Here is a 25,257-nt window from a genome sequence, read left to right on the forward strand (position 1 = left end):
AATGTGCTGCGAATACATAGAAAGAAAGATCCTTTATCATTTAGCTACAATATAGCAGGTCAACAAACGGGAAGCAGTTAATTCCATAAATTATCTGGGAGTAGGCATTAGGAGTGATTTAAAATGGAATGACCATATAAAATTAATCGTCAGTATAGCAGATTCCAGACTGAGATTCATTGGAAGAATCCTAAGGAAATGCAGTCCGAAAACAAAGGAAGTAGGTTACAATACACTTGTTCGCCCACTGCTTGAATACTGCTCACCGATTTGGGATCCGTACCAGATAGGGTTGATAGAAGAGATAGAGAAGATCCAATCGAGAGCAGTGTGCTTTGTTAGAGGATCATATAGTAATCGCGAAAGCATTACAGAGATGATAGATAAACTCCAATGGAAGACTCTGCAAGAGAGACGCTCAGTAGCTCGGTATGGGCTTTTGTTGAAGTTTTGAGAACATACCTTCACCGAGGAATCAAGCATTATATTGCTCCCTCCTACGTATATCTCATGAAGAGTCCATGAGGATAAAATCAGAGAGATTAGAGCCCACACAGAGGCATACTGACAATCTTTCTTTCCACGAACAATGTTGTTGTTGTTGTTGTGGTCTTCAGTCCTGAGACTGGTTTAATGCAGCTCTCCATGCTACTCTATCCTGTGCAAGCTTCTTCATCTCCCAGTACTTACTGCAACCTACATCCTTCTGAATCTGCTTAGTGTATTCATCTCTTGGTCTCCCTCTATGATTTTTACCCTCCACGCTGCCCTCCAATGCTAAATTTGTGATTCCTTGATGCCTCAAAACCTGTCCTACCAACCGATCCCTTCTTCTCGTCAAGTTGTGCCACAAACTTCTCTTCTCCCCAATCCTATTCAATACCTCCTCATTAGTTACGTGATCTACCCATCTAATCTTCAGCATTCTTCTGTAGCACGACATTTCGAAAGCTTCTATTCTCTTCTTGTCCAAACTAGTTATCGTCCATGTTTCACTTCCATACATGGCTACACTCCATACAAATACTTTCAGAAACGACTTCCTGACACTTAAATCTATACTCGATGTTAACAAATTTCTCTTCTTCAGAAACGATTTCCTTGCCATTGCCGGTATACATTTTATATCCTCTCTACTTCGACCATCATCAGTTATTTTACTCCCTAAATAGCAAAACCCCTTTACTACTTTAAGTGTCTCATTACCTAATCTAATTCCCTCAGCATCACCCGATTTAATTTGACTACATTCCATTATCCTCGTTTTGCTTTTGTTGATGTTCATCTTATACCCTCCTTTCAAGACACTGTCCATTCCGTTCAACTGCTCTTCCAAGTCCTTTGCTGTCTCTGACAGAATTACAATGTCATTGGCGAACCTCAAAGTTTTTACTTCTTCTCCATGGATTTTAATACCTACTCCAAATTTTTCTTTTGTTTCCTTCACTGCTTGCTCAATATACAGATTGAATAACATCGGGGAGAGGCTACAACCCTGTCTCACTCCTTTCCCAACCACTGCTTCCCTTTCATGCCCCTCGACTCTTGTAACTGCCATCTGGTTTCTGTACAAATTGTAAATAGCCTTTCGCTCCCTGTATTTTACCCCTGCCACCTTCAGAATTTGAAAGAGAGTATTCCAGTCAACATTGTCAAAAGCTTTCTCTAAGTCTACAAATGCTAGAAACGTAGGTTTGCCTTTTCTTAATCTTTCTTCTAAGATAAGTCGTAAGGTTAGTATTGCCTCACGTGTTCCAACATTTCTACGGAATCCAAACTGATCTTCCCCGAGGTCCGCTTCTACCAGTTTTTCCATTCGTCTGTAAAGAATTCGCGTTAGTATTTTGCAGCTGTGACTTATTAAACTGATAGTTCGGTAATTTTCACATCTGTCAACACTTGATTTCTTTGGGATTGTAATTATTATATTCTTCTTGAAGTCTGAGGGTATTTCGCCTGTCTCATACATTTGCTCACAAGGTACAGTTTTGTCATGACTGGCTCTCCCAAGGCCATCAGTAGTCCACGAACAATATGAGACTGGAATAGAATGAAGAACCAGTAGAGGTACTCAAGATACCCTCCGCTACACACCGTCAGGTGGCTTGCGGAGTATGGATATGGATGTAGATGTAGATGCCATCGACTCGTTCCAAAGAAACGTGAACATCATCATTCCCTACATTGTGAATACCGTGGCAATAGGTCCACATTTGCCTTTTGTAATAGCATACCCCTGTTGACAATACAGTTGTAGGCAAAGTTTTCATAATGTCAAATGTTATAACTGTAACATTATCATTTGATTTAGCAAGCAAAGTATCGTTCTGCAAGCCTTTATGTGCACACTCAGCTTTCCTCAAATGTTCATCTTTCTGCAAGATGAACAAATTGTCATTTGGTAAGGCCATTATTTTGATCTGGAAAGAATCACATTTCTTACGTGAATCCGAAATAGGTGGATGGAAAGATGAATTAAACTGTTCATTAAAGATTTTGCGAATTATATGATCAGATACTGGGTTCACTGTTTCTTTGCAATATAACGAATACACAGTACTGAAACTTAAATCGGGTGCCAAATACTTTCTACTTGATTTGTGTACGGCATAGTGACTTTCATACGCTGGAAATTTGCCAACAAAACACTTCACTTCAGCTATTTTATCTGATAGTGTTTTGTTGGCAGATTCACGTCATCCTCGTCGGTCAAGAGGAGCAGTTGCGCTAACACCTTTCTGCTTCAGTATTCTGTCTCTTCATCCTGCAGATACCACCAGTGTGTTCTGAAAAAATGGTTTGCACTTTCACATCATTACCATGAATATCAAGCAAAAAGTATTGCCTGGTATTTTCCCATCAAGAAAGGAACATGGTATACGTTCATGATGTTTTACGAACACGGATACTGTCGATTGCAAATCAAAGTTCGCCAATCCATAATAATCATTAAATATTTTACACTGCCTGTCTGCACTTATCTTTAGGTGGCATTGCTTCAAACAAGAACATGGTCCCATTCGGCTTTCTTTTTGAGGTGTAATCTTGCCCTTACAGTTTACATATTCTTCCCCTTTGGCTCATCTCTGTATTCTTACAATCCATTTCCGATCTTTCTCATTCCTCAAACGCTTTTTGCCTTTCACACTGTTCATATTATAAGGGGATGATGAGGATGCAGATGGTCCTGGTATTGAGGACATTTCCAAACTGTTGTTAACATCGCGCCACTCTGTATCACGTTCTTGATCACCACCTTCCTCCTCCAATTGAAACATATCTGTGAAGTTCAATGTCAAACGTATAGGAATCAATATTTTTGTATTACTGCTACACAGTATGATAGCGCACACAAACAATAATAACATACCTTGTAATTGTTCCTCTATAGTTTTAGGTTTTGGGTTTTGATCCATCATTGTAACTTCGACAATTATCACCCTACCAACACACTACGCCTGCACTGCGCGATTCCACGATGTGAATCAATGCAGAGTGATGCGAATACTGCGATAGCAACTACTACACAAGGCAACATCGTCGCATCACTATGGGCATGGCTGCATGTAGCGAACACTGGAGGTGGTTCAGGGAAGTGCTGTCAGTGCAGCAGTGGACTAATGAATCATAGTCCATAAAATTGTGACAAAGGCTCAGTGCAAAAAGTAGTATTTGGCCCCTCGTCTATGTTTACCATACAGAATTTAAATATGTGGTTTTGTATGGTTTTTATACTTCACATAGGCATCATTTCATGCAGGTAACTTAACATGGCAACAAATGTGGGTTAGTCCCCTCTTGCTCTCAGTGCCTCATATGTTATTGGCCATGGCGTTTACAGCAGAATTTCACCAATAACTCAAATTTACATTTTTTGTTGCTTTACCCACTTTCTACTTGTGTACCTTTATTTATGAAGTGAAGTTAAGAATAAGTTTCCTACAATATTTGGAAAACTCACAAACAAAATTCTTCATACTGATGCACCCTCAAACCAATGTCACTATTCACTGCCGACTTGTCTTTTTTAATACTTCCAGATTACTTTCTGAATGTAAATTGAAGGGGATGACTTCCACCATGCATTCATACAACTTTCTTAAAGTTTGTCCCATATATAAAAAATCTATAGAATGCTTCGTAGATAGTTGTTCCCCTGTCCTTATATTGATTATGTGTATGTTGTTGCAGTTTATGGTTTGTGCACAGATGTTTTGTGAAGATTAAGGTGTTGCGAAAATTTTATTTGTCAATGATATATCAAATGATCATTTACCTCAGGTGAAATGTATGGTGTACCTTAACTGTACTCATAATACAAGTGATCACCTGTTTGCTGCAGGATCCTACATTTTTTAGTAGATTGTTCCCATAAGGGAGCAAGACACAATGCAAACTTCAATTTCTGACAGTAGTATTAGTACCAGAAAGACTTTCCATTAGTTTAATTTTCATCTACATACAACAAAATTATTGTAGTGGAAAAATATTTAAGTAATTTTATACTATTCTTATTTGGGTTTAACACTTTGTTGTCACTAGTATGGAAGCCTTTATTACTGTATAACATAATCACTCATAATCATAGTTATTACAAAACTGTTTGCAATATTTTAGTGTGGTCCATCTTTCACACAGTACAATAAAATTATCAAAGTTATTGCATAACAAATGCAAGCAGAAGACCTGCCATTTTCATAATCCAAAATCTTCTAAAACTATGCTTCAGGTATTTTGTTTGTTGAGCTGGAGCAGCCAAGCTTGTGACTGAAAATATGACACAAAAATTACCTTTTCTGTGATCAGTCTCAGTTTTATTACATGACTCTAATGCATTTAAGGGAGCTCACTCCCATCTCCACACACAATAACATCGCAATAACGGATGTGTGTGTCAAAGAAGATCTGATACAATTACCAAAAGATCCGATAAAATACTGCCAAAACAATTAGCCATATTGAGCAGTGCAACAAAAAAGAATGCCACAGCTACTAGAATTACATTAGATATTGTATGTTAAAGCCTACTGTCAATATTTACAAAATATATGTCAATTCCAACCACAAAATAAACAATGTAGACTTGTTCACAATGGACTGCAAACTTAAGTACTATTCATATTTGCACCGCTAAGTGATCCACTGCTGTAAGTCCAGTATGCGACCTTCACACACATCAAAATATGCAGTGTTGTCTATGCTGAATATATTTTGTGTGCACTGTTGTTATTGCAGATGTTCCAGGAAGTTAATAGCAACATATATTGACACATCCTTTGTTCTGAATGTGGAAACTGCATTCTGTCTCACCAGTGTACAGCTCCTGAAAGTAATTTTATGCACATCGGATTAAAATTTTTGTCACAACATTTTCGAAGATACTGCAGTTTTTTGTGATTTTGTTAGTGCAGGAAAAAATGTTCTTATGTTAAGAGAGGTAAAAACACTGGCTATTTTGGTTTTATGAATTGCCTAAACACAGTACATTCACACAACATATTTTATTTGTTAAGAATCATTGGTGGAGAACACAACCAGACATACATAATTTTAAAAACCTTTATTTTCGTGCCATTACCACTTTTGGGCTATGATACTCATCTTCAGATGGTTAAACTTCTAACATATTTTTGTGTGACTTCCAAAATGTACTTTAATTTATGTGTTACACAGTCTGTTTGCAGCTTTTATTCCTTCAAACATATAGTACAAGCTTAACACTATATCAATCAGCAGCTTGTACAGAAAGCGGGGAAAACAGGAAGAGGGGAAAATGCAGAGAACTGTTAAGACATTGTAGTAAAATAGTGAAAAGAATGTAGATTATAAGACGCCCATAATTTTATTTGATTAAAACAGAGCAGACATTGCAGGTTTCCCTACCAAAATGACATACAGGTGCATTGTTGGTATAAAATGCTGGATCACCTCAAGATATTCCTAACAACTGTATCCACTGTTTTGGGTAAAGAATAGAGAGATGAATTTTTGTGGAGAGCAGCAAAGCATAGCATGGCTGTAAAAATCATTCATCACCTGACATAGCACCAACATGACAATGTGAAGGAAATGAAAATTAACAATAGTCTGCAATAAACTGATTCTAATTCACAATGAAGAAAGGAAATTCAATAAATTATATCTGTGTTTGGAGGAGAAACAACAGGAAAAATCACGATAAACAGAAATGACAGTTTGAAAGAAAAAAAATGATAAATCAGGTTTTAACCTTCTATTGATGATGTCATTAGAGATGGAACCCAAGCTTGGATGACGGAAGGAAATCAGTCCTGTCCTTTTCAAAGGATCTGTTTACTCATAAATATGACAGCATACATATCACTGGACATCTGTATTTTAAAATAGCCAAAACTGGCTAGTTATACAGAATACATTAAGTAAAAGTTCAACTTGTTCCAATAACTTAAACAGCTTTTGATGGACAAAATAGTTTTGACCTTTTGAAATGAACCATTTTCCCCGTTCAATTTAGAGAAACCTAAATTTACAGTGGTTGAGCAAAGACTGCAACTGCTAGCCTCCTGAATACAAAAAAATGTCAGTCTGGGACACTGTGTGGGGGCATTGAATAATGACAAGATACTTGTTTCTTTCTGCAAATTATGATGTTCAATCTGAATTTTATACATGGCATGGCATAAAGCTCAATTATGAGTCACTTTTGTGCAGCAATCTTTGATGGCAGCAAATACCATTATGATGGTGCATGTTGGATTATTTTACTTTGTTTCGATTTCCAAAAAGGGCTCAAAAGCTGATAGAGCTGATAGCTACAATCTTACTAGTCTACAGTATCTCTATATTGTATCAAATTATGCAGTAAACCTCATAAAAACATCGACATTCAACTACACTGCCTGATAAAAAAAAAAATGAATCATCCAAATGGAGAGAAAGAAAGAAAACATAGTTGCGGTAACTACAGAAATCCTTTTTCGGATACCAATCATCATATAAACATTACCTATTGTGGCACGTTAAAGAATGTTCCAGCTTCTTGTCACATAGCCTACACCCAGCATTATGTTATGAATTAGTCATGTAATCTCCTGACCACCACCTGAAGAGAAGCATGAAAAGTCCAAAAACTGATTTACGGAATAAACAAATACTTCAAAAATGTGACTGGGTGCAATTTACTATATTTATATTGAGCAAACAGTCACAGATTCTTAAGCATCCATGACAGATACACTTAACCTTCACAGGTTGACAGGGTATGTAGTTTGTTTCACTGATTAAAAAATTGAGTCATTAACAAAACTCTTTGCAGAGTGGACCCAATTATCAATACAATGAAGCACATCTCTAGCCTGGACACTTGCACTGATATGATTGTGAAGGATATCATAAAGATGTTACATCCTCTCCTGAGGAAAGCTGGCCCACAACTGTTGTAAATGGTTGTTCATGTGCTGGATATTTATACTGGGACAGAATTGACATTCAAGCTGGTCATTCTATTGGGGATGGATTTGGAATTCTTGCTGGCCACAAGAATACCTCAACATCACACAGACAGTTCATAGAGACATGTTCTGTGGGTTGTTGAGAACTGTCCTATTGAGAAATGGCACCACAACAGTCAGATAAAATGTAATGCATAAGGATACGGGAGGTCCATTACATAGTGTTGTGCCATTTGAGTTCCCTCAGTCACTACCAGCTGTGATCTGAAGTCATAACTGATGGCCCCCTACACCATGATGCCTGGACTAACACTGCTATGCCTCTCCAAAACATAGGAAAAATGGTCCATCTCCCCAGTTCACCACCATACTTGCTGACAATGGTCATATGGGATAGAGCAAAAAGTGTGATACATCACTGAACACAATGTGTTGCCATTCATCAGTGGTCCATGCTTTCTGGTCATAGCACCATTTCACTTGTCTTGTGTTAATGGCAGTCTAGACATAGGACGGTGATTTTCTAGTCCGGCTGCTGCTAGTCTCTGATCAATGGTGCAGGATGACACAGAATGTTGCAAGGTGTAGTGGCTAAATGTGCTTGATCCCTGAAAGCTTTCCTTCATTGTGGGATTTACAAATGTGAGGACTGGGTGAACAAATGACTGAATAAACATGAGACTGCTATAATAGCAGAAGGGGCAGTAATTTTAAAAATACTACAATCCTTCAGATGCAGGCTGTTGACTACTAGAGTTGTGTTTTGAAATGTGTGAATTCCACTATAACATCCCCTGTGAGCCATGATGGGGGTTATTGCACAACACATGCCACAATTCCAGTTATGAGAGTGAGTAGCGAATCTCTCAATAAGGTTGTAAATGGTAATGATCCTAGTTGTTATTGAAGTAGCCCCCTTGGCTGTCTATACATATTTTCCAATGTTTCTGGAGGTCTTAGAAGCAAGCATGGAAATTTTCAACTGCAGTGCTTACAAGTTTATTTGTCACAGCCTGTTGGATGTTTGTGATATTTTGATGAAGCTTTCCTTTCAGCCACCTTCTCACTTAAAGAACCAAGAAAAAATCACTAAGCAAGAGGTCGGGCAAATATGGCAGATGTGGGATGGCAAAACAAGGCTGTGTGACCAGATACCCAGTAACAGATAAGGCAGTATAGCATCTTGCATTGTCATGCAGTAAGAACCATTCCCGAGAATGCGGCGAATCAGGGTGGCGATGTTGAATTGCTTGTAGCAAACATTTCAAGACTTTGATGTGAAGAGTTTGGTTCACTGTTAGACCTGGAGGAACACACTCGTGGTGAACTAATCCTTTACTATCAAAGAATGCAATCAACACTAGCTTTGTTCTCAAAGGTTGTCATTTAACTTGTTTCAAGGCTGGTGATCCAGGAGTCCGCCATTCAGCACTCTGACGCTTCATGTATGTGTCTTACTGGTAGCACCAACTTTCATCCCCAGCAATAATCTTTGACAGACAGTAGTTCAACAGAAATTCTTCATCTTTCCTATTTCTTTTTGTCTGTTAGTGTGTAAGGGACAAGTTTTGCATTAAATTTCAATTTTCTTAAATCTTTGCATAAAAACTTATGACACACATCACGCTTCAAATAAAGTTGTTCTGATTTCGCACACACAATTACATGACAGCCTTCTTGCTATAACTGCCTTACACACTCCACATTTGCAGCAGTATGTGCTGTAGGCAGGCGAACAGCTCTGGGATTGTCTTGCACTGAATCTCTGCCTTCATGAAACCTTTCGTGCCACTCAAAAACACAACTTCTTGAAAGTTCTTTGAATGCATATGCTTGCTTAATCATTGTCCATGTTTCACTAGGAGTTATCCTGAGCTTAATGCAGAACTTAATGTTCGCTCTTTGCTCACAATCAGCATCCACTATGTCACCATAAAGAATGTCCCAATAACCCAAAGAGAGTGTTGCTAAGCACATCCCTGTCACCTAGTGAGTTTGTGTGGAAACATTGCCAAGATCATTTCATGGATGCACACATACCAGGTAACTTAAAAAAAATAATTGTTCCTTTTTAGTATTGCAAACTCAGAAAAAAAACCTGTCATGGAACGTTACTGGCAAAGGGAGTATTATGAGCACAGATTACACTTGTGTGTTTTAAACAATGCATAGATACTGATGCATTTTTACCAACATTTGAACACATTTTTGAAAACTATAATTTCTCCTTTGTGCAGTTTGTTACTTAAAAAATACACCACTCCTGTTGCAAAGATTAGAAATAACTGCATGGTACAACAAAACTTCTATGGAATTTACTGACTCATTTACTCTTTTCTCACTTCATAGTCATTTTTCCGAACACCCATTAGTTATACATCATTTTGTTACATTTTTTAAAGATTTTTTCCTCACTAGCATTTGAATGTCTATAAATAAATAAAAAAATATCAGAATGAGTTCACAATCAAGAAATTGTATCAGTGTCTTTTATTTGTTACTATCTTCAAATTTAAAATGTATCTTCTTTGAAGTAAGATACACTGTTAAGCTACAGAAAGACATCTCACCTTGTGTTATGAAGCAGACAAGATCAAGTTGTCTGTATACCATAGGGGAAGAATGGAAAAATCAGTTATGCCTGTTAGCTTCACTCCACAGACATCTCTGTTTGGACCCCAATCAAACTTCCACACAACTTCAAGGGATTCCTCCTTTATGGTATTTTTCACAAAGTCCAGAAACGTTTCACAAAAATTTAAACCAGCTGCTGCATTCCATGTATCCTGAAATTAACAACAAACACAGTGACCTTTTGTTTATCAATGAGTGAATGACAGCTAGGTGTCATGATCCATCACTTCCTTTTCAGTTTGCATACTTGTGTTAATATTCTGAATGTATGTTTGTAACTTCTGCCAAAAATTTCTAGATGGTACGAAAATTACATGTGGCCCACCTTTTGGTATCTTGTACGTGACTACAAATATGTGTAGGCTATTTATGTGAGTGGAACTGCAACTTTTCAACATTAGTAGTGACATACTATAGCTGTAAAAATTTATGTAAGGATTTTTAAATTTATCTTTATAAACGTAAACATCACCTTATGTACTCAAATCAAAGTAACAGAACTGTCATATTATGCTGAAATGACAGTAACTTCATAAGCATATTATGATGAAACTACAGTAGCACTGAGTGAAACTTTATGGAAGAAACGATCATTTTCTTTTTAAAATTTATGTGATTGTTTTTGTGAATTCATATGAAATATAACACAACAAAAGGAAAATTTGGACAGTATGAGAGAGGTACTGTCAGAAGTAGAGCTGTGAGAGCAAGTCCTGAGTTCTGCTTAGATAGTTCAATCGGTGGAGCATTTTTCCATGAAAGGCAAAGGTCCAAGGTTCAAGTCAAAGTCCGAGCACATAGTTTTAATTTGCCAGAAAGTTTCACACAGCACACAATCCACTGCAGAGTGAAAATTCATTCTGGAAAGACATTATGGCTCTTCATGGTGGTCAAGCAATTTTTTTTATTTTGAGGGGTCGTCATAAAGTTTTAATTATCATATAAAATTAAGTTACGTAATTAACCCTTTTGCTGTTACAGAAGAGCTCTTTGGTCGGGTTGACAGAGGAGATAGAAAAGATCCAGAGAGGAGCGGCGCGTTTCGTCACAGGGTTATTTGGTAAGTGTGATAGCGTTACGGAGATGTTAAGCAAACTCAAGTGGCAGACTCTGCAAGAGAGGTGCTCTGCATTGCGGTGTAGCTTGCTGTCCAGGTTTCGAGAGGGTGCGTTTCTGGATGAGGTATCGAATATATTGCTTCCCCCTACTTATATCTCCCGAGGAGATCACGAATGTAAAATGAGAGAGATTCGAGTGTGCATGGCGGCTTTCTGGCAGTCGTTCTTCCCGCGAACCATACACGACTGGAACAGGAAAGGGAGGTAATGACAGTGGCATGTAAAGTGCCCTCCGCCACACACTGTTGGGTGGCTTGCGGAGTATAAATGTAAATGTAGATGTAGATTCCGTGCTGGGGCAGCTTTTGTTTTGGTTGTACTGCTCATCAAATGCTGGTGCCTGTGCTGAAAGACGGGGTTCTGAATAATATGAAATACTTATTATCCAATTTTTCAAAAACTATTAGATTAAAAAATTTGATTTTTGCACATCTTTTACAGTCTGTTATCTTCACTTGATAAAGAACTGAATTTCTTTTTGTTATGCATCAAACATAATGCTATGCATTAAATTAAGTAAAACATAGCACAAAATTTTGAAGAGTTCTTGGAGATAAAAATGCATTGAAAAAACTTTGCATATGGTTGATTTTAGCTCATACACTGCATAGAATGAAAAGCAGATAAGATATCAAAATTTTATTTAAAGTTGAGAGAAGAACAATATCTCATTTTATTCTCAACTTATTGGGTTTTATATCTAACTGACAGTCGGGCATGATGCATTCAGTTCGGACTTGCTGGCTAAAGTACTTATCATCCATTTTGAAGAAAATTATTAGGTGAAAAAATTAGATTTTTGCACATCTTTGAGTCTGATATCTTGGCTTAACAAAGGACTGAACTTCTTTTTGTTACGTGCCATAGTTACTGTGCTGCATAAAGTTAAGTAAAAAGATATGCAAAATTTTAAAGATTTTTCAAAGGTAAAAACACATTGCATAAACTTTGCTTATGGTTGACTTTAGCTCATATGTTGCTGTAAATTAAATGAAAATAAGATATCAAAATTTTATATGAAAGAGTAGAAGGATCTCTCATTTCGTTCTCAAGTTATTGCGTTTATCATGATGTGACACGCCCTTTCCTATCCTCGTGCATCGCGAATCGTGGTCATAACAATTGCTGCATCTCATAAACAATTCAAAATATCCAAACAAGGTTTTCCGCAAATGATAGCAAGCAATGAGGCACACATGTTGTATGACAAATACACAAAACTTCTTTTATTCACCAACATATGGAAGTAATTTATCTCCAGGAGTGAGAAGCCGGCATCTCAGAATATGTCCATGACATCCACCGTACTGTAGGAAAATCCAAGCAGGGTGTATACATGTCAAAACACATGGGAATCAGTGTAGCAGTACTGGTACACACACTTACAACAGGAAAGGGTTAATTTTTTGTTTGTTTGTAGATACATGTCTGAAATACTGGTGCATAGTGAAATCATTGCATTACACTACTGTAGCATGCCATTAGAGCAGCCAAATCAAAATGGCACATGATAAAGTAGTGATGGGCTGCAGCATGTTGTCTTGACTACTCTAATGACGTGCTACAGTACTTAGTTGCAAGGATTTCACTGTGTACCAGGATATCAGACATGTACATGCAAATAAACACAAAAATAAAAATGTAACTTTATTTTTTCAAGGTGCTAATTAAAACTCATATGTTTCCATTTGATTCTTTTTACTGAGTTACACAAGGACAGAGAGCTTTCATTGTTGTTTTTCCTGTGTCCTTTGGTGATACCAAATAAACAATAGCAACAAATAAGTAATGGTAAATAGCCGTTTTAACAAGTATGGGAGTAGAGTGGTATTGTCGTCCCATGGACGGATACCTCACCTTTGTCTCCATTCTCCACTGACCTCATTCTTTCTATGTGGGCTGTAAATCCCGTTTACAGTGGTATCTGTTCATTTAAAATATACCTCTTGTGGATACAAGCACAGGAATCATCAATTTCAGAACCCACTCACCTTCCATTGTGAACAGGAGTAATTTATCAATTAGGTCTTTACTGCTTCCTCCCCCTTACCTCCCCAGTCCAAACAGGAATGAGAAAGACTCCATGATCACCAAAGATGACCTGATCTTCATGACAGATTAAATCTCATCTGACAACACAGCTGTTTTTTATTCTGCTACTTTTAATTCTGTTCTTTTTTTCTTAACATTTGTTCATCATCTTCCTCGGCTTTTGTTTTTCTGATTTTAAATAGCTGGTTTGATGCTGGAGTGCACTCTTTGGTTGTTTCAAATTTTAAATCTTGAGCCTTCTCTGATTACCAGCTGGACAAAGAAATGTCAAGGTTGCAGAGTCTCTCATTTATTAAAATGACTAGTTTTGGCACATTTAAAGTGAACAGCTGCATGTGATCATGACAGTAACTGCAGTTACCAGTGTGACCACATGCAGCTCTACAGTGAACCACCAGCTCCAGCCTAAAGGTGATTTGTTGTGAAGTGATGTTTCTCCCGAATTTTTTATTCACATGCTCAACCCGGTCTTCTGATTGAACTCCCGCCAAGCATTCCTACCCTCATCATGTACATTTGTAAGGCCTTTTCTAGATGCATGATGCCATTACCTTACATTTTCTTCAGTCATTGTAAAAAGGCCTACAGATATTATATACTACACAGTGAATTTCAGTTTCATTAAACACCTTTTTGAATTACAAAATCTTATCGCTGATTACTTCAAATACGATAGAATTGTTTAACAACCATTTTAACTCACCATCACTTAAACTTTAAGTACTCGTACACAGAGTGTCTGTGCACATAACTGTACAATATGATCACTGCAGATAATATTTTCTAACCAACTAGCTCTTACTTTTTAGACACATTAGTTATTAGAGTACTTTAAGTACACTGCACTTACAAAGAAATTAATGAACAAAAGAAAATGCCTGTCCAAGAAATATTCATACTATACACATCATTTCATCACAGCACGTAAACATCTTTGTCAGTGTAAATAAAACTCACCTTCGATGTTTTGGCAAGCTCTGGAACCATATATTCTCGAACTTCCTCTACAATACCTTCATCATTACGAAATCCACAAATGATACAATTTATGTTCACCAGAAAGCTTTGTGCCCACCACTTCATGAATTTGAACCTGTGAGTAGAAAATTATGATTTAAAAATGACAATCATACACTCTTCTGTACAAAAACTGTTGTAACAATAATTGATAAACAAAGCACACAAATCTACAGACATAAACTATTACTATAAGCTAATAACTAAAAGAAGACAATACTTGAATTAAGTAAATATATGTAATGATAGATAAATATGAAAAGAAGAACAAACTAGTAAGTAAAGCAGGACAGATAAATGGTGTTATCAAGAGACATGGCTCAGTATTCAGTGTTATCAGAACATTAAGGTCTTTCATCATACTTTATCTTTTTCATACATACGGTGGGGTGTGGGGGTGGTGCGGGAGTATGGTATGCATGCACGTTTCAGTTCTGGAATAGAACCTTTCCTATGTTTTCTTTGCATAAGTCTATTTTGAAATCATCTGTCACACTTGCTGGTACCGTTCTCCTCTGGCTCACAGAAGTACCCTGCACCGAAGATTTTTCTTTTTTATCAACCATGTACACCAAAATTATTACATTAAACTGTTCTTTTGCCTCTAGACACATTCAGGTTGGTGGTTCTTTCAACCATCTTTTCAAGGAGAGCTGACAAAAGCTAAAATTAATGTTTTCTTATTTTGATATTTGTATGCTAAAACATCTACTGCTACACAGCCTATCTTGAAATACAAGAAGAAGAAGAATTTATGTGGAAATTCATCAAGATCCACTTTTTAAAAGAGAATTTAAATGATTCTGAGAACTTACGAAGCCTATATAACAATAGATGCCCATTATTATGAAGAGGATAGTTGCTACTCACCATACAGCACAGATGCTGAGTCGCAGTAGGCACAATAAAAAGACTAAGAAACTGAGTTTTTGGCATAAGGCCTTTATCAAAAATAGACAACATACACACATGCACACACCTGGTTTCACAGGTAGCCCTGCCTTTGATGAGATCGGTGATGTTTGTAACAGGATTGGTGTAGATGGAAGTGGGAGGATGTATGGGACAGGTCTTGTATCTAGGTCTATTACAGGGATATGAGCCATGAAGCAAAGTATTTGGAGCAGGAGTTGTGTAGGGATGGACGAGGATATTGTGTAGATATACTGGCTGGTGGAATACCTCTGTGGGATGGGTGGAAAGGAAAGTTGGTAGGACATTTCTCATTTAAAGATGCAACAAGAGGTGGCTGAAACCCTGGTGGAGGTTTTAATTCAGTTGCTCCAGTCCTGGGTGGTACTGAGAAACAGGGGAATGCTCCTCTGTGGTCAGATTGTGGGACTTTTGGAGCTGGTGGATGACTGAAAAAATAAGGCACAGGAGATCTGCTTTTGTACAAGGTTGGGAGGGTAATTACTGTCTGTACAGGCTTCAGTGAGACCCTTGGTATAATTCAAGAGGAAGCATTCATCACTACAGATGCGACAGCCATGGGAGGCTAGGCTGGATAGATAGGGCTTCTTGGTAGGGAATGGGTGGCATCTGTCGAAGTGGAGGCATTGCTAGTGATTGGTAGGTCTGATATGGCCAGAGGTACAAATGTAGCCATCTTGGAGGTGGAGGTCAACATCGAGGAAGGTGGCTTGTTGGGTAGAGTAGGACCATGTGAAGCGAATGGGGGAGAAGGTGTTGAGGCTTTGGAGGAATGTGGATAGGGTGTCCTGATCTAGATCATGAAGATGTCATCAGTCAATCTGAACCAGGTGAGGGGTTTGGGATTCTGGGTGCTTAAAAAGGATTCCTCTAGATTCTCCATGAATAGGTTGGTATAGTACAGGGACGTGGTGTCCATAGCCATGACAATCAACAAGCTGTCTGTCCGCATGAATGGCCACTGTCAAACTGCAGCCAAGAAACAACTGGACCACCCTATTGCTGAGCACACCACCCAACACGACATTCTTCATTTCAATTACTGCTTCACAGTGTGTGCCATGTGGATCCTTCCCACCAACACCAGTTTTTCTGAACTGCACAGGTAGGAACTCTCCCTGCAATATATCCTACTATCCCATAACCTGCTTGGCCTCAACCTTCGTTAGTCTTTGTCTCATCCATCTAGCCCCTTCCCTATTCCCATTCCAGCACTACACAGTCCTCTATTTCACCAACGCACCCAGTCTTTTTACTTCTCTCCTTTTCCGCTACCCCACCCCCTCCCTCTCTCCCCCACCCTCCATCTAACCTCCCGACTGCACCTTGCTGCCCTACCCTCTCTCCTCCACATCCTTGCATGCTCCCACTATTAGCACATTACCGTCCCCCTGCCGTACCCTTCTATCACTCCCGCTCTCTGCCCCAGCCTCCTCCTTTTCCCCACCCAATTGCTTCTCCCAACACACACTACTGCTTGCAGTCTGGCTTCAACTGGTCATGTGTGTGAGAGTTGCGTTTGCGCGTGCGCGATCGTGTTACTGGCTGAAAGCCCACTTTCTGACAGTCTTTCTGTTTTACCTATCTGTGACTTGGCATCTCCGCTCTATGGTGAGTAGCAATTATCCTTTTCTTAATACTGTTACATTGATTGATTTTGGCAGACAGCTTTTCTTCTATCCTTAACCCAGTGCCGTTTTCCTTTGTTACTATTTTCTAATGCATCACTACACTCAGTGTCTGTCTAAATTTCTCTTCATTCCTAGAGTTTCTCTTGTTGCCTTACAAACTGCACCTTATGCTCCACTTATGAGCCACACTGTATCAACCATCTCAGTCACGCACAACAGACGGCAACAAGACCACGCTGACTGTTGGTGCAGTATTCACATCCCACATTACTCTCACCGATATCATTAATCCTATATCTTTAAATTGATCACTCTCCCTGCATCACACTTCATATTTTCACGTGTTATTTCCTGTACCTTTCCTGTGCCACATGAACTTGCATCTCATCCTACCAACTCCTCCCCATCCCCTCACTCTTTCTCCTCTCTATTCCAGTTTGTAGCTACTAATTTCAGCTAACCTTGTCACATCTTCCATCCCCCTTCACATTTATCCATCCACAGACCTGCAATCCACATTTTAAAAAATTTATATATTTTTTCTTTGATCTCACTGTGACTTCACACAAATTTCAGTTGGTTTTTGCCTTTCACGGTCACCCTACTCTCTCAGATTTCACATTTTCCCCCCCTTATTTCATCTGTTTCATACTTTTTGCAATTTTTTCCACATGTTTGGGTATATTTTTGCAAAGTTTTTTGGACATAATTCTATGTTATTTACGTATTTTGACCTATTTTTCCACCACTATGGATCCTTGCTCCTTCAATCTGCATAAATTCAGAAAAGTTTCCTTATCCCTATCCAGAACCCAGCTCCACATATTGTTCCTGCAATGTTGCTTGGCTCATGGAATCTCCCCAAATGGCTCTGCCACCCTTCCTTCCACAATGACCTCCGTCTGTCCAGATACTGCCAATCCTTAGCCCTCACCAAGACATAGTCCAGCAAAACCATATCAACAGAGCCCAAATCTCCTTGTGACACCTTGTCTCCATCTGTAAAATTCTTCTACTACAATCCCAAATTCCTCAATCACATATCACACACAAACTCTCGCCCTCCAGGAACTAGAGCAACATGCACAATGCCACCTCAGGAAACTCTCCACCCTGCTCACTTCCTACTCCCACCTTGAACTACTACTGTCCAACACCTTTACAACAACCTCCAAACCTCCCTTACGTCCCTTCATAGCTGTCAAACCCTGTCTTGCAGAGAAACTACATTTACCCCACACTCCAAAACTACCTCCCACAACCACACAAAATCCAGAACCTTAACAGACCCGAAGCACAGACACGAATCTTTCCTTCAAAAGCCTTAGCCTCGCAAAAAAAAATCAGTCCTTTACACAGGCCAAAAAAAATCAGTCCTTTACACAGGCCTCATCTTTTGCCACACTCCCAAACTCAATCATGTACAACTTGTTAAAGACCTTCTCTACTTCTCCAAGTCCCTACAGCAGAAACACTTTCTCACCACCAACCCTACCCATCAGACTCAAACACAGACCAATGCTGAACCCTGCCTGACTCAGTTCACTCCTCCATCCAATCGTGATCCACCCCCACTGCCCCCAAATCACCCCCTGTTAATTTTTCAGAATTTCTTAACCTCAAACCTTGCCTAACCATCATTTCCCAAATCCCTCAACATGCAAATTAACCTTACATCCACAGAAAGAACTGCACTCCACCACCTACAAACTGATCCTGACCATATAACTCTACCTGCCGACAAAGGCCCCACCACTGTTGTTTTGACATAAAGATTACCTGGGGAGAAGGTCTCCACCAGCTGTCAGAGTCATCCACCAACAAACCCTGCCACTGTGACACCATTCCAGAAATCTAGCAGGATCTCCAGTTTCTCCTCAAATCCTCAGACCCATCCCAGAACCTCTCCCCAGAGTCCATCTCTCTCCTCACCCCTGCCATTCCCCACACTCCTACCTTATACATGCTTCCTAAATTCCATACATCCAACCACCCACAACACCCCATTGTGGCCAGTTACTGTGCCCCCACTGAGAGAATCTCTGCTCTCATAGACTAACACCTTCTGCCTATTACCCACAACCTACCCTCCTATATAAAAGATACCAACCAATTCCTCCATCAAATCTCCACAGTTCCTGTTCCTTTACCACACAGAACCCTGCTCATCACTATTGATGCCACCTCTCTTTACACTAACATCCCTAATGCCCATGACCTTACTGCTATTGAACACTACCTTTCTCAATGCCCAAAGGATTCCAAAATAACAATCTCCTTCCTAGTTGCCATAACTAACTATATCCTCACCCACAATTATTTCTCCCTTAAAGGTATTACCTACAAACAAATCCAGGTTATAGCTACAGGCACCCACTTAACTCTATCCTATGACAACCAATTCATGGGCCGTCTACAGTAATCCTTTCTGAACACCCAGAATCCCAAACCCCTCACCCAGTTCAGATTCATTAATGACATCTTTGTGATTTGGATCGGGAGTGAGGATGCCCTATCCCCATTCCTCAAGAAACTCAACATCTTTTCTCCCATTCGCTTCACCTGGTGCTACTCAAAATAACAAGCCACCTTTCTCAGTGTTGACCTGCACCTCAAAGGTGGCTATATTGGTACCTCTGTCCGTATCAAACTTACCAACAACCAACAGTACCTCCACTTTGACAGCTGCCACTCATTCCATACTAAGAAGCCCCTTCCATACAGCCTAGCATCCCGTGGTCATTGCATCTGTAGTGCAGAGCATTTCCTCTCAAAAGATACCAGGGATATCACTGAGGCCTCTGCAGACTGTAATGACCCTCCCAACATTGTACAAAAACAGATCTCCCAAACCTTACCTTTCCAGTCACCCATTGCCACCCAAAGTCCCACCATCTGGCTACAGAGAAGCATTCACCTGGTGACTCAGTACCACCCAGCAGTGGAGCAACTGAATTACATTCTCTGCCAGGGTTTCGACTACCTCTTGCTGTGACCTGAAATGAGAAATGTGCTGCCAACTATCCTTCCCATCCTTTCCACAGTGGTATTCTGCCACCCACCATACCTACACAATATCCTCACCCATCCCTAAACTATCTCTGCTTCCAACCCCTTGCCTCATGGGTCATATCCCTGTAATAGATCTAGATGCAAGACCTGTCCCATACATCCTCTCACCACTTACTCCCGTCCGGTCACAAACATTGCCTATCCCATCAACGGCAGGGCTACCTGTGAAACCAGTCAAGTGATCTAAGCTAAGCTGAAACCACTGTGCTGCATTCTACATAAGCATGACAACCAACAAGCTGTCTGTCCACATGAATGACCACTGACAAACTGTGGACAAGAAACTACTGGGCCACCCTGTTGCTGAGCACGCTGCCCAACAAGACATCGTTCATTTCAATGACTTCTTCACAGCCTGTGCCATCTGGATTCTTCCACCAACGCCAACTTTTCTGAACTGCACAGGTGGAAACTCTCCCTGTGATATGTCCCACATTCCCGTAACCCTTGTGGTCTCAACCTTCATTGGTCATTGTCTTTACCCATATAGCCCCTTCCCTGTTCCCATTCTAGCACTACACAGCCCTCTACATTCCATCAATGCAACCAGTCTTTTTTAATTTTCTCCTTTTCTGCAAACCCCCTCCACCCTCTCTCCTGCCCTCCATCTAACCTCCAACTGCAACTAGCTGCCCTAACCTCTCTTCATCTTGTCCCTGCATGCTCCCACTAGCAGAATGTTACCATCCCCCACCCCCCCCCTGCTAACCCTTTCCCTCTTCGCCCCCGCCTTCTCCTTACACCCACAGGGTTGCCTCTCCCATCATGTGCTGCAGCTCGCAGTCTGACTTCAGTTGCCAGAGACTGTGGTCATGTGTGTGTGAATTTCATTTGTGTGTGTGTGTGTGTGTGTGTGTGTGTGTGTGTGTGTGTGTGTGTGTGTGTGGGCGCGCGCGCGCAAGTGCATGTTGTCTGTTTTCGACAATAGCCTTTTTGGCCAAAAGCTCACTTTCCGAGTTTTTTTGTTGTGCCTATCTGCGACAGCATCTCCACTACACGCCGAGTAGCAACTATCCTTTTCATAATATTATTACATTCCACCCTGAATTTTCCATCGTTTAATAGATGACATTAATATTTGATTACATATTCTGCCTGAAAACAAACATATTTTTAGGCAAAGCTATGAGGAAACAAAGTTCTGGGGTCTGACTATTTAGTTTATGTGCTTTATGACACTTAAAACAGCAGCAAGTGATATGACTCTCTCAATGAAACATTATTTAGAATTATTACACAAAGTGTATGCAGTTGTCCAGAATCATCTATTAATATCAAGTGCTCTGCTCTTTGAAAATAGTCCTGGACATCAACATTCCTACAGATGCCAGAGTAATGTTGTGGAGCATCTGACTGCAGACATGATTTCCAACAAACACTGAGGAAGAGGAGATCTGAATTATTTCTTTGGTGATTCTCTGTGGAACTCCGAGAAGGCAATTGCCACAGAGTTTCTAGAAGAGTAGTTGACTTTTTAGATGTAAACTCAAATACAGCTAACACATGACACACCAAATCTTGATTTGCTGATGTCAGTCCATAACGCTTACACTAATAAGAAGTAATTCATATGATGTGCACAGACAAACTCTGGCTGCAACTGTAACAAATTTAGAGCAGACTATTTTAGGAAGTACACTGGAATTTGTACACCACAATTTATTTGGCAATGGAAGCATCATCTTGTGATCAAATTATTTCTGTAAGTTCTGCAAAATATTTCATGGTTTGCAAAGTGAGACTAAATTGCAAGGAGAAGGTTAGTACTGTTAATCCTCCCATTATTAAAAAGTTTGATTGACATTATTCATAATCAAATCATAAACAGAAAAATATATTTTTTTTTAAACACAAGGTACTTGTGTGATATGTATGGACTTACTTCATTGTAGTTATATACTGTATTATTTCCCATGGGACATTTCCACTGCAGAGCATTACAATGTATTCTACTGTTAGTTCTGTCAGTTTCCACATGGTGGTAACAGGTGAAAGATATTTGGCAACGCTACAAGATTGGGTGTAGCTAGTAACAGTTCAATTACATTTTGAAAATGACCATCTCAAGTTTTATCATAACCACTTCTCAAGTACACAACAAGGGCTATTTGTATAGGCTACATTTGTAAACTAACAGTCCTGCTTTAGCATCTTGTGACCTTTTCCCATGTGGACAGACAGAGGAACATTGACATAAACCGAAAACCACAAATAAATTGAAAGCAACAATCACATCTGTGCTCACAAATATTTCATGAGACATACCAAAAGTATCAGTTTTAAGTGTACCATATCAATCAGTAAAGTATGTTGCAAATGAAGAGGGTTAATCTGGAAATTACGCTGCAGTTAAACCTGACTTCAAGGTCTACTGTTTATGGTGATTTTATTGACTTATCTGCTGCAGATGAATCGGTTCATCATTTTATATTATGTAAACTATATAACATGACTAAGGATTAAAAGATGACAAGTGTTGGCAACCTTCTTCAGAATTACAAGTTTGTCAAATTTCTAGGTCAGAGTATTCAATGGAGAAAACAAAAGAACGGCCTGCCACAAGACAGTGTTCTTCCCCCAGTTGTTGTTGTTGTTGTTTTTTGGTTAGACCACCTAAGTATTTATGTGTAACAATGGATCACACCCTCACTTACAAAAAGCACTGCATAAACACCAAACAGAAAGTGTCTGCTAGAGGTAACATTACTCTGCAAATTGACTGGAATCAACTGGGTACACAACCAGAGACAATGAGAACTAATACCTTGGATCTATGCTATCCTGCCACAGAGTATACATGACCTGTTTGGTACAGATCCAGTTATGCTACACAAATTGACACTTCTCTGTATGAAAAACACTGGGGTTTTGAGACAAACACTGAGTTGTAAAGTTTACTGTTTGACAGTTTACTGTTTGACAAGAATAGCTCCACCAGATATTAGAAGAGAAGTTGCATCCAAATTGCTCGACAGGAATAGCTCCAACAGATGTTATAACAGAAGTTGCATCCATGAACTTGCCTCATATGCACTGCTACTGTGTACAGATATTGACCTACCCACCAATGACTGAGACCTAGTAGTAGTTTCTTTCACAGAATTCAAAATATCAATGAACCTCCTAAGACTGCAAGGTTAAGATTACAGAGGATGAGAACGCTGTCTACCTGGGAACCATTAAACAGACTTCATACTGGTGTTTGCAGATCCAAAATGAGAATGTTAAAGTGGGGCTCTCCTAGCCCATCTAGGCTCTGCGAATGTGGCAAAGATGAAACCGTGGCCCACTTCATAAACTTTGAATTGAATTGAATTGAATTTTATTTGATCCTGTAAGATTACATTGTGTACAGTAAATGTACGTGTAATATAGGACATGTCAAAGTATTAAAATTCTTTATCACTTATTTTCCTACACCTTTAGCTTACATTTTTACATCACTGATAATGAGTAACAATATATACAAATTTAATGGCATAAGTATTCTGCAACACTGTAAAACTCTTTTTCAATGAGATAGTCTTTAAGTTTCTTTGCAAAGTCATTGTGAAGTATACTATCTTGCAGGGTTTTGGGCAGACTTCTTAGTAGTCTTATACCAGAGTACTGGGGTCCTTTTTCTAGCATTGCCAGTCGGTGGGGTATGCTCCGTACTTCATTCTTCTTTCTTGTATTGTGGGTGTGTACACTAGCATTTGTAATCCAGTCCTCACTACCTTTTGTGATGTACATTATTGTTTTGTATATATACAATGATGAAAAAGTTAAGATACCTAAATTCTTGAAACAGTTTCTGCATGTTTCAGAGGTCTTTCTTCTTAAAATGGTCCTAATTGCTTTTTTTTTTGTAATGTGAACACTCGTTTTGTCTCTTGTTTGTTTGAGTTTCCCCACACAGTCACTCCATACTGTAAGTATGGTTCGAAAAGTCCATGATACACTGTACACAGAAGGTTCTTGTCTGAATACTGTGATAGTTGCATCATTAAGAATATGACAGAGCTCAGTTTCTTACAGACATTATTAATATGTTTTTTCCATTTCAGTTCATTATCCACAAGAATACCTAAGAATCTAGCAGATTCTACTTCTTCCAGCCTTGTTCCATCAACCTCTAAATCCATGTCTACAGCCTTTTCCTTGTTTTTAAACACTGCATACATAGTCTTTTTTAGATTTATAACCAGTTCATTTTCCAACAGCCATTGAGCTGTGACATTTGCAGATATGTATGCTCTTCTCTCAAGCTGTTCCATATTTTGGTCACTATTTAGTATTGTCATGTCATCAGCATACAATATTTTCTTTTCTTCCTCCTCAACACCTATATCATTAACAAATACATTAAATAACAATGGCCCCATTACCGAACCCTGCGGCACTCCATATTTGATGGATTTGGTTTCTGATTGGTACGAGTTTCCTAATGATACATACTGCTTGCGGTTGCACAAGTATGATTTTATCCATTCACCTGGTTGCCCCCGAATGCCATAGTTGCTTAATTTTTGTATCAGCATTTCATGGTCAATGGTGTCAAAAGCCTTTGAAAGATCCAGAAACATTGCAGAGACAACCTTTTTCTCATCTAAGGACTGTAAAATGTATTCTGTTAGACTGACAATTGCTGATTCTGTAGATTTACCCTTTCTGAAACCATGTTGTGAGGTCATGAGAATGTTATGTTTGTCCAAATAGTTAACTAATCTGGTATACATAAGCATTTCTAGGATTTTTGAGAAACCTGATATCAGTGAAACTGGTCTGTAGTTGTTGGGATCATCCTTACACCCTTTCTTGTACACTGGCACTACCTTCGTTATCTTCAGTTTTTCTGGAAAAATTGCATCGCTGAAAGAACAGTTTGCTATGTTCAGCAGTGGTGTTATTATCTCCTCACATACCAGCTTTATTACATGATTTGATATTTCATCATCACCAGCTGATTTCTTGGACTTCAGTTTCTGTATAGTTTTCCGCAATTCATCTTCCGTGACTGGTCTTAAGAACATAGTACTGCATGATCTTTTTGGTACCTTAATACCCTTCTGTTTTTGACTATTTCTTTCCAATTTTAGGTTTTCTACTACACTGATATAGTTATTATTCAGTATGTTTGCTATTTCCATACCATCTGTGACCACTGTGTTGTCTACTTTAATTGACCTAATACCTTCTTCTTTGTTTGACCCATCTTTTTCCTTTCTTTCAGCATTGATTGCATTCCAAGCTGCCTTTGCCTTGTTTTTTGAGTTCGCTATAGTGGTGTCAATTGCTCTTGCTTTCGCTTCTCTTATTGTTTTTCTATACTTCTTTTTTAACATTTTATAGTTTTCGTAAATGCTCTTTGGAATGCACATTGGAGGA

At 39.0% G+C, this 25,257-nt stretch overlaps 1 protein-coding gene across 2 annotated transcripts in view; it reads right to left on the reverse strand.

Moving 5' to 3' along the window:
• Positions 1–4,787: 4,787 nt before the first annotated feature.
• Positions 4,788–25,257, reverse strand: part of LOC126260075 (decapping and exoribonuclease protein-like) — a 46,867-nt gene continuing 26,397 nt past the window's right edge. For both annotated transcript variants that reach the window (XM_049957278.1, XM_049957279.1), the window contains 3 exons: positions 14,192–14,327; positions 10,001–10,216; positions 4,788–5,323 (listed from right to left, as the gene is read on the reverse strand). In XM_049957278.1, the coding sequence (XP_049813235.1) occupies positions 10,007–10,216; positions 14,192–14,327 (346 nt within the window). In that variant the 3' untranslated portion in view covers positions 4,788–5,323; positions 10,001–10,006. The remainder of the gene's footprint in view (positions 5,324–10,000; positions 10,217–14,191; positions 14,328–25,257) is intronic.

Source organism: Schistocerca nitens, chromosome 5 (assembly GCF_023898315.1).
Source record: "Schistocerca nitens isolate TAMUIC-IGC-003100 chromosome 5, iqSchNite1.1, whole genome shotgun sequence".
Lineage (NCBI taxonomy): Eukaryota > Metazoa > Arthropoda > Insecta > Orthoptera > Acrididae > Schistocerca > Schistocerca nitens.